At 31.9% G+C, this 12,138-nt stretch overlaps 1 protein-coding gene across 1 annotated transcript; it reads right to left on the bottom strand.

Moving 5' to 3' along the window:
• Window positions 1-1,761: 1,761 nt before the first annotated feature.
• On the bottom strand, window positions 1,762-3,673 carry LOC112691431 (keratin, type I cytoskeletal 9-like). The gene is made up of 2 exons (XM_025565677.1): window positions 3,542-3,673; window positions 1,762-2,705 (listed from the first exon to the last, which is right to left on the bottom strand). Exons 1-2 carry the CDS (start codon window positions 3,557-3,559, stop codon window positions 2,043-2,045), a joined length of 681 nt encoding a protein of 226 aa, XP_025421462.1. The 5' UTR covers window positions 3,560-3,673; the 3' UTR covers window positions 1,762-2,042.
• Between the last annotated feature and the right edge of the window lie 8,465 nt (window positions 3,674-12,138).

Genomic DNA, 12,138 nt, shown 5'->3' with positions numbered 1-12,138 from the left:
ACGACTGTATTCACAAGAACGTTACACAATATTTTTGCACTCGTTCGACGGTTGATCGAATGTATCTATATAAACGACTTCGGGTACACCCATAGGTTTGCATCAGCCGCGTGTATACACGCGTAGTGTATTATGTATTTACGTGTAATGGTAATTATTATGCACGTGTTCGCCCGTCGAACAGATTGGTTATTAACGATTAGAAACGCTGCTAAAACCGTACGGGCGCGTGTGGCAATTCGTGTACCGAATACCGTTTGTATAGTGATATTGTTCGCGTGCACAACACGGGTAGGTATATATATCTGCCGTGTGCACGGCCGGGAACAGCGCCGCCGAAGCCGCCTAATTTAATTTGTAACTCGAAAATCCGTTAATGTCAACACACCACACACGTTAGTGGTGACCGAATGTATACCGCGCGCCATACGCATTATAATAATACTGTGGACTGTACGTACAATAGTGCACGTTACAGGGCCTAAAATAATTGTGCGCACCGCGCGGAATTTGAAAGTCTCCAATGAAATCCTATTCATCGGAGTCGCAAAAACGGTAACTTACATCACAAACGAATGTCGTAAAATCGGCGGTCTTACAGTACTGCTGAGTACAGAAAAATTACATCATTTCTACGTTAAGCGATGTAGGCTCATCTTTCACCCGTGGAGGCTACGTACATTTTTCGAGAATTAGCGTGTGCAGTGCGAATGACTATAAATTTTAATCTCTAGTCGAGGTACACGTCGGTTATGAGTACGCGTGATCGCAGCCCTTATAATAACGAAAACGCCGTTTGCTGGTTTCCCAATAATCCGCAATTGCCCGGAAAACCTTGGTCAACGCCTATAATAACAATACTGATATATATCAGTCGAGTTGATACTTTTTTTCCCGCGACGTACCTATACCGTTCGAAATAACCGTACGGCGGCGGCGATGGACCATTCGTGGATTTCGTCGTTGTGCAATACCGTCTAACGCAATTTCACGTCGTGATCTCGCAGAGTCTACTTGCGAAGGTTTTCTTCATCGTTCCAGTACGCGTATAATTGAGTTACTACATTGTATATACATAAAACTCGCGAAGTGTATAGTGTTGCGTTGAAAAACTAAACCGGAATAGCGCCTAAAAAACATCGAAACTCGTGTACTGTACTGCGGTGTGCAGAAAAAATCGTGCTGTGGCCACCGCTGGCGTTAACCGTTGAAATGAAGTGTGATACGATGGTGGTTTTCAGTTTAATTTCATGAAAACATGTTCGAAATGATAAAGAATATTGTAAACTTATGCTTGTAAAAAGTCAAGTAAAAAAGATGAATAGGAACAAAAAATCGTGTGAATTTATATACATGCAATTATGATGATCAATAGTCGATCGTAAATAAGTAGGCAACTACCTAATATGTAATACTGCTATAACCAAGTAAGTATAACACACGCGCGGCTGCCGCCGATATCTGTATCGTAACCACGGTTCGACGCGTTTTACCAATGTTTGTGTCACGGAGCGATTCGCACACAGTGCGAATGACACGTTTGAGAACGAGAACGGTGGAAAAAATAAAAATGTCCGAATGTTTTTTTTTTATATAAAAATAGTTTTTTTTTTCATCTTTTGGCCGTTGCTTTTACACAAGACAGTTGTTACATGTTTAGCCTATTATAAATGTCTAGACATACGTTATGGCTAAATTGTCGACTACACGCGTAACAATAGATAATATTTATATATATATATATATTTAAATTACAAAATATAAAAAGAAAAAAATTATATATTTAAAAAACGAAAAAAAATCGCTCTTTTACGTCGCGCCACACTGGTCCGACGTACACATAATAACCGCATTTGATGAATAAATGTGCTTTGTAAACGTGTGGGCAGGATACGTGCACGAATACACGTTAAGCACGTGAAACGTGGCAAAGAGCGATTCGCGCGTGCACTCGTGTTATGGTGGCGCAGTTGTAAAAGAGCCAATGAGTCGATGTACTGATGTTATTGTTGTTGTCGGTACGTCTAACGAGCCAAAAGCCGTTAGTATGACGATGAGGGCACTCCGTAGGACGAGGACGGCCTTGCAGGTGCTCCGTACAACGAGGACGGGCCGGAAGAGTAACCACCGCTGCCAGAGGAGTAGCCACCACTGCCGGAGGATTGTTGATATTGAGCCACTTGGATGGCCGGTTTCACCTGTTCCAATTCGACTCCGACGACGCGGCTCGAGTACGATTGAGATGGGACGCCGTAAGAGGACGACGGGACTCCGTAGGAGGACGACGGGGCTCCGTAAGAGGATGACGGGGCTCCGTAAGAGGATGACGGGGCGCCGTAGGACGATGACGGGTATCCGCCGGACGATCCGGAGTTCTGGGACTCGTCTCTGAGCACGATCTGCTTGATCTGTTCGAGCAGCTGTGAGTCAACGTACTGTCCTTCGTAGGTGGACGGTCCCGGAGCGACGGGCACGTAGCTGCCGCCGGACGAGTATCCGCTGCCGCCAGAAGAGTATCCGCCGCCGCTCGGATATCCGCCCGACGAGTATCCACCGGACGAGTATCCGCCTCCGCTGCCTCCAGACGAGTAACCACCGCCGAATCCGCCGGACGAGTAACCGCCACCGAACCCGCCTTGCGACGGACGGCTGTAACCGCTTGGTGGCTCAGCTGTGGTCATGGCGATTGCGGCGACAACGAAACACTGAAACACGACATAAACGTCAATGGCACACGAGCAGTCATGTCACGTAAAACGAGCGATGATCGTTTTCTCTCCCGGCCAACCGTGCGTACAAACATTGGACAACCCTACACGTCCACGGACCTCCGGTACATGACGCGTCCACCTGTGCACGCAGTAACGGTCTCGTATGGGCACCGATGGTCAACGGACGTTGCGTTGAACGCGAAGCGAACGGGCGCGCGGTAAAACGGCTGTTCCGACGAGTCCTGCCGACCGACGTTCGACACTTTCGTGCGTGCGCTCGACGGCCATAAGCGATTCGCGATGCGGACCACGCACGCTTCCACGTGTACCGGACCACACGTACGTAACGTTTGGTCGTAAGCACGTACAGGGGGGGAAAAAAAATCCACGAGGACACTGCTGATATGCTACTATTGTACGTTGTCCGTGGAGAAAGCTCCGGTTTCTGTCTCGGGCGCGTTGCGGTACGTCTAAATCACGCCGAATCGTTATCTCATAGCAGTGTTTTTTATGTTGCACGTAGGAATCTTAAAAAACGGAACGGTCGAAAACGAAACACGAGAAGAACGGAAAAAAGTAGAAAAAATCAATTTTTCGACGAAAACGTGTAATTCGTTCTTCCGAAAATATGAGCTATATATACAACGTATCATGATGCGATAATGTTTTGTAGGATTTAACTGTTGCCGTATTAGCTGGATATTGCGTGGTTTTTTTACACCGAACGACGGCGTTATGAATCCGTAGGTAGCGCATATAGTACTGTAGTATTTTATGGCTAGAGTATATTTATATACGTCGTGAGACGAGTTCGAAAACGAATAACTTACCAACAGAAGACCGTTCATTTTGAGATTGTTTTCTTGTAAAATGTACTCGAGTGATGGGAATACGAAAAAAAATCACTGAATTCACTGACTAGTCACCGAACTTACACCGACTATTGGATACCTGCTTGTAATTGCTCAGCTATTTTATACAACCACCACCCACCTGCAGGACACGTCGCGCGCGATTGGTAGGGATTGAAAATGAAAGGAATGAATATTAAAAACTTCTTCGCAGATTCCCAGACCAGTAATTACATTATCCAAATACAAAGTGATTGTAACTGCTTAAATCATAAGAAAAATAATTATATATATATATATATATACATATGTGTGTGTGTGCGTGTGTGTAACAACACATCTCACGGAGTTCAAATCTCACGGTAATAGTTCGTTTAAAATTCACTATTTTATTGTTGTTATATAACCGCAGCAGAAAATGTGTAGAATTGTTATTTATTCACACGCGCGACGGATACAACTTCCAACATAATATTGTGTATATTATACTTTTTTGAAAATAAAATGTCTGACGATTAAAAATATTAAAAAATTAGTAAGATTCTATGCCCGTATGTTATACTTTATTACAAATTGTTTCCGAATTTCCGAAGTTTTTTAACATTTCGATTACATAAAAAGTTAATTTAATTCTTATTCAAAATATTGAAAGAAATATATTAAAATATGATCAAAATTGAACTAAGTTTAATTAATAGTTTTTTATTTGATTAACATTGACGTACTGACACTTACAGTGTATAAATAATGATCTGCTAACGTATCTGTTATCGTACATTTAAATAAATATGCAACTTATAAAATTATAAGTATTTTTACGTTCTGATACATTATTATGTTAAATTGTTAGTTTATATTGTTAGTCGTGCAATATATATTCAGCTTAATCGAATGAAAGCACAACATTTGTTCTTAAATACTGTGAGCGTACATAACGATATGCTGTTAATATGTTAATATATCAAATGAACTACTTTTATTTATGATATTTCAAAGTAGTATTTAAATATCGATCATTAGCTATTATTTTTTGATTGCGGTAGCTATTGGGTAAATTTGGGTACTATTGTTAAATTGAGAACACAATAAAGGTATAAATATTTTAAAAAAAGACATCGATCTAGGGTATTTGTTGAATAATAGAATTATTGAAGAATTATAAATTACAGAAATATTTGTTAGGCACTACAATTTAGTTGTTTTTTTTTTTTAGTCCTTGAATGTAATATAAGGACAAATATGTCGATTTTAAAAAACATACAAAGTTTCTAGTCCATTTCTCTGAAGAACGATTCTCAAATAATTATTCGATTAATACTGATCGCTGAAAAATATATTTATTATTTAAATTTTTCTCTAAGGTCATTATTAATCAATAACACATCTGATCTGTGCATTAGAGCACACATTTATAGAAAGTACTCATTCCATGCGTTTACGTCTTATAAATACTTGTAACTAAAAAGTTGTCAACATCTTCTTAAGGAAACATTGTTTTTCATAATCGAGTTTTTATGTTATTATTTTTACAAGCAACAAGATTTTCAGTCATAATTGTTCCATAGTTGTTTTACGTGATCTTTTATTCTATTATATTCTATTAACTAATAACTGTATGGCTATCTTTATTCGAATGAAACGGTTAAAACTGAAAATTAAATCAGTTTATTATAATTTATGAGCGGATATATTATAATTTATAAAACATAACATAATATTGCTCTTAATATAATATATTTTAATAAAGTTTATCCGGTTAAATTTGTAAGATATAATATAATAGGAAATAGGTATGATAAAGTGCATCCACAAAGAAAAAAATTGAAAAAACCATAGTGATAATAATATGATATATTGGTGTATTTTTATTCTTATTAGCTTTAATATTAACTGTTCAGTTCAATAACAATTACAAGTTGGTGTTATGTACCTATAATTTTGTACTATTACTAAAAATATAATACGTATTTTGCAACAGCCTTATACTAAAAACTATAATAAAAATGAAAAAAATGACACCTATTATGTACCAGAGAGTGAGAAGGTAAAATTATTTATGGGACAAAAGATTAACTTATTAATTGATCGTATTTATTTTATTCAATGTAAAGAAGCTCACTGTTTTTAAACAATCATAGATTAATAATATTTTTTAATTGTACAAACTCAATGACACAAATGTATTTATTTTATATAATTAACGCCCAAGAAAGTAAGAACATAGATATTAAACATAAATACAAAAATTAAATTGAACATTTGAATAAACATTAATAGCCATAGAGCAAATCACTTTAAGTATAGCAATTATTGTAGTAAAAATTCTTTTACACTATTTTATTGAAAATTATCTCAAGTCATTGTGTTGGTCACAAATAAACATCAAGTATATTTCAGTGCTCTAACTGACTAGTTATATTTATGTTTTTCCAAAATTAATAAGATAATTTTTTATTTTTATTTAAAACAGTCAATTTTAAATTTATAACTTCATTTCTATATAATTTTGGTACAAATAATCATTTTGGATTGTTAACAAAATAATTTTTCATTTTTACCTCATTGTAATTTGAACAAGTAAATTTTCATTTAGTTAGTATTTTTACAAGTTTAAAAATTTAAAACAGAGTGTCTAAGTGTCTTGATGAATATCAATACTGAAGGAATAATTGTTATATAGAAACTGCTTAGAAAACTTGTCACCAATAGGCTATAACATTAACAATAGGTGGTAATGGTATGATAAACCATGCGTAATATTTTCCAGCAAATATTCAATACAGAAACGTAGCCAATATAAAGACACGTGCCTTGAGCACGACATTTATGAGATGTGCTAAATTATAATTACATATGTCCTTTTTTTTTTACCTAAACCTAAGTAAAACTAAAAAAAGTTATAATAACTAAATGTCTTATTATTTTGAAGTATTATTAGTAATTTATTATAATAGGCCAGTGGTAGCCAAACTACGGCCCGTGGGCCAACTTCAGCCCGCCATCATTTAATATCTGGCCCGCGAAAGTCTTCTATATTACAGTACTTATTTGTATAACTGTAATATTTTGCATTTACGTAAAAAAAAAATTGAAAATGCATTTTTTTATGGCCCATGGTAAAAAAAAAGTTGTTTTTTATGGCCCGAGGTAAAATAAGTTTGACCATCACTGTAGTAGGAAATGGTTATTGCTCTTGTATTTACTTTGTGTACTAAAATATTTTATTTTTATTGAATATGTTTAATTATTTTGGGATTACTAGGATGTATTTCATATTACTAAGGAGAAAAAGAGGCGTTAATTTAATAGGACCGAGAAGTGAATACATGTGTTATGTACTACTAATATATTGAATATAAAATAATGACTGACAACTTTAATGTTGTGAAAAATTTCGCACGAGTCATCGACTTACCAGATACCACAAATAATTGTCGTGAATTTTCTAAGGGATGCGAAGGGGAGGACATACAATGTTAATGCACCGTTTGATTTTCATTAAAAGTATTATTGTTACACAATTTTTGTAACTAACGTTACGGATGAGTACCACGTGTGAAATAATGATGTAAGAAATCAGCGTTCCTCTGAACTACGTTCTTCCAAGTGTGTGAAAGTAAAACAGAGAAAATACGAGTATACCTATATAAAAAAAGACGAAAAATCTATAAAAATATTAATCATAACAAAAGCAAAAAAAGTAGCATTTTTATTTGTTAATTGTTGCACACAAAATTTATGGTGTCGTTTTTGTCAGAGACATATGTAAATCCATAATAAGTATGGATTTAAATGTATAAACGGCCTAGATACAACGATATCGATTGGCACACGTATTCCGTTAACATAGAAAACTATATCAGATAAATTCATCTGAAAACCAACTGTCGCTCAAAATTTTAGTTTTCTAGTACCACGATTATTTCATCATTTATATATATATCATTAAACAGTATTTTGATGTAGATCAGCTGTAGTGTAGTTATAAAATAATTAGTTGTCGTTATGTACTTCAACAGTCGGATTTGAATTTACTGGTTCTATTATTTAACATATTTTGTTTTGTACTATGAGTAAATTCAATTCCTGTGAGATATATTGTTCTATTAAATCCGACAGTCATATAATTACACATTTTTTTTTGTTTTTTAGACTAAATAAATTTCAAGAACATAGCAACTACTTTATACTTGTTGATATAACACCGGATGATTATGACTGTTATTTTCATGGTTTTAACTTGCACACTTCAATAATAAGCGCAAGAGTTTCTGTTATGTATATATCTTATTATCTAAACTCAACGACGATCAATTTAGATTTAAAATGGTATATGGAAATTGAAAATGTTCTCCAGATTTTAAAATACCAATCGCATAAACATCTATAAACGGATATTTCATAAATTGAAATATTTCTAAAATTGAAGGGTTTATAATTTGAAGTCAAAACTGTCTAGATCAATGCGATTTCACCAACTCATTAAAATTAACACATTAAAATAATTACATTGGAACAATTTTCTGTAACACAGTGTCAATAATATATTATTTTGAAATTTTACATATGGCTACATGTATGTGTGAGCGTATGAATGTCTCCAGAAAATTAGTACATCGTTTTTTTATTTTTTTTTTCAGAATTAAGTGCTAACGTAATTACACAGTATAAATGTATGTGTAATTTATGTGACTAAAACCATGATCAGTAATTTCTAATAGATGAATGTTTCAATATACGAATAATATCGTATCGATAATTTTACAATTATATAAAATCTTCTCAGTGTTTTGAAACTATTAAAAATTTCTATATTTATAAAAATAACAGCATTAGATTTCATAAACTATTGGTTCTAATATATTGTAAATTGTTTTTTAGAAAAAAACATGTGTCAGTAGAAATGCTTCAAAAGCTTTATGTATCTGTTGATGTCTCATCTAGATAATCCACCAATATTAATTAATAATCAAACGAGTTTCGTATAACTTATACTTTTAACACGTCGACTTTTGATATTATCGCGGAAATTTAAAACTATAAAATAAAAAACTGAAAAATTAGTAAAACGTGTTTTGTTCATGTTTTTAACAATATTTAACTATTTTTGAATCTAAAATTATGATTCACTAACAATTTTTTATGATAATTTCAAGTTTATATGATATATGTATAAAATAGATAACAATCTTTTTTTCTGGCCTGTATGAAGCAATAACTTACACTTAATTGTATGCCGTGTTTTTAGTACTTTTACGAGCGTGCTTCTTAAAATTATATTTAAATATACATCTGTGTGTGAGAATATCAATACATAATTCGGCAGGCTAATAAGTGATAAATGGTCATCAATAATTAGAAAATATTGTTGATGTGTAAATGAGTTTTAAAAAAAAATCATCGATCTCGGAACTTATACTTATTTATCCCTTTTAAAAATGAATACATTCCTTATTTATTTCAAAATCTAAAAATTAATTAATTTTATTAGTTTAAGATTAAATAAAGAAAGATAAAAAAATATTGGCTCTCATCATAAAAATCCTACATCTACCATGTACCATTGTTAAAGTAATTGGTAAAATCCAATAAGGTTAACCAACATTATTACATGCCAAATAGATAAAGATACACAAAATATTATGTATACTTCTGACTCCTAGCTTCTACAATAGAATTACATAATATTGTTTTTTTTTTTTTTTGTTGGTTAGGTACCTATCAATTAGTACTGACCAATATTTTTCTAGGTATAAATTAAAATGAACAAATATTTTGGACGTCTTATTTGTGTACACATAATTTTAAGTTATAAAATATGTATCTGTTATGAATAAATATAATCTGTAGCGAAAACCTTAACCTTGACCTAGAAGATTTAATATTAATTTAATAGCGTTCAAAATGTATTGTACGTCTATATTTTTTTTTTTACATTTTGTAGCAACCTAACTATTTATACTATACTATGATATAAGTTATTACTGTCATGTGTCTGGATGCAATTGACGTAAGATACTTATAAATAAATTAAATAACATATTATTGTTCTGTATGTTTTATTTTTACTTTGAATAGATATTCATTATATGTTGTTATACGTTACTGAAAGGTATTAAAACCAATGTGTTTTTTTTATAATTTTAAGCCTATACATTATGCAACAGGTTTATAGACATATTATAAAATAGGTATAACGATATAAAAATCAAATAACATGGAAAGAGGTAGTCCAAAGTAATTGGTCTACGATGAATCTGAAGGTAAATATTTTATAATGCACATCACGATGTTCATTATATGATTGAGATAGCGGATCAGATAAAAATAATATATATATATATATATATATATATATATACATATATGCTATTAACTTATATAACATTTTATTCTTATATTTGAATTTTAGATAGATAAATCAAACAGTAATATTTAAATTTTAAAGTTAATAATTCATAAATATACAGTATGTCAATGCAATAAAAATGATTCAGCCTTATATTTTATCGATAATTTTCGTTTTATTATTAAATTAACATGCATGTTAAAACCAACGACCCGTGCAAAATAACAACTTTATTTTTTTCATACTTTGGTACAGCACTATGAATAACATTACCTATACCAAATGAAATCATATTTTCGGGATCTCCTTAAATATACATTTTATGAGTACTTCTTGCCTTGGTATGAATTATAGAATGATTACGATCCGTTTTTATTGATTCTACCTATATTACAGTCTATGAAATATAAACGAAAATGATAAAAATTAATTTAGTATCTTGGTCGATTAAAATAATATCTACTTTCGAAATCATTTTAAATAACCATCCAACTCCGTCTATAATAGTTGGACCTAGACCTACTGATTAATTCGGTCGTACAAACTTCATATACATATGGAAGTTAAACAGATTGCTGATTATAAATTCTAGACACAAATGTTTTGGATACAAACGGTACGTTTAACGTTGAAACATCAAATTTAACCCAGAAAGGTGGCGTGACTTGAATTCCAGCCCATAAATTATGTTTGAAAAATATTATGTAATCGTATGTAAAGAAAAATATAACACAATAAGTAGTTGTCGAAGACTCGGTGGTGGTGCAGAGGTATTGTTCAATCATAATAGGTAAAACGCATTAAATTTAGTATCTATTTAAACCGACTGTGAATATGTGTTGACCAGAACTCACAAAAAATGCATTTTTCAACATAATATTATACATAGTGTTATACTACTGTAGTTCAGTAAAAATTAGTATACCGATCGTCCGTACAGATATCTTATACTGTCTTTCGAATAAATTCTATAAAGTTTATAAGAAAATGGTAATCGTTTCTTTTTATAAAACATATAACTTTCGGAAACTATTTTCTCTTATATAATAATAATAATTGTATTTCATATAATTACGTTAATCAAGAAAAAAAAAATAAGAAAAATATTTTCATTGTTATATACTACTCAAATATATTTAGGAACGAAAAAAACAATGGACACCATTTGTTTCAAGACATTACCTCTTATTGCCATTTCTCTTCCATTTATTTTAACTACACGTTGAATTATCAAAATGTTATAGCCTTGGAGAATTTTCTACGCGTAATTTTTCTTCCGGGTGAGAGATTTAAGACTTTACTATTTATTTCAATTTTTTTTTTACTTTATGCATATCATAATTTTACTAAATACATAAGCCGTAATATTTTTGTTTAAAGTATAAGCTATTTTTGTAAAATATAAAACAAGATAGTAAATTCTAGCTGCTAGATTTACAGTATTAGTATAACAAATAAATGAATAAAATAGTATTTTTAATGATACATCTTGTTCGCATATAATTTATTTACTCCTCCCATTTACTTAATTTTAAGGTTTTTTCGAGAATAAAGTGCACCACTAATGCATTCATGTCTAACAACGAGATAATAAATTTTTAAAAACAAAATTATTAACTTAATGCATCAGAACCTATAGTAGTTTGCATTAGTATAATCATAAATTTGTAACTATGAAAAAAATTAACAATTCTCGGTTTTATTTCAAAAGACATTTTATTATCATAATTACAACATCACTTTATGGGTTTATTAGGGTATTAGGATGTTATTTTAGTTTGCCTGGTACTTTTATTTCCCTTTAGGAAACGCTTTTTACAACACGTAATATATACAATATATTTTCACCGATTACCCAGGCAAACTTTAAATTTATTTGTTTATTTGTTACTATTACATTTAGTGTTTTAATCTTTTTAAATTTTAGATTACTAAATGAAATACTAAGATTTACAGGAAGAATATATGTAAGAGGAAACATGTTGGTAGTTCAAGTTTTTGAGACGCATATAGTCTCTAGGATATTATCTTTTGTCGTTAAAATCTTGCGTAGTTCAGAGTGCACCATGTGCAATATGTGCACTGGTCATACTTTTACCTACTATTTAGTATTTATTTTATCATTTTTATACTACAAAAATGGGCATAGTGACCCACTGACTTAAGCTACTATTATGCAATATATAGCGGTCGTCTCGATTTTCATTGCGTATGTATCATGATTACT

This window comes from Sipha flava, unplaced genomic scaffold (genome assembly GCF_003268045.1).
Source record: "Sipha flava isolate LNK unplaced genomic scaffold, YSA_version1 613_pilon_pilon, whole genome shotgun sequence".
Taxonomy (NCBI): domain Eukaryota; kingdom Metazoa; phylum Arthropoda; class Insecta; order Hemiptera; family Aphididae; genus Sipha; species Sipha flava.
This window is presented reverse-complemented; position numbering and strand designations above follow the sequence as displayed.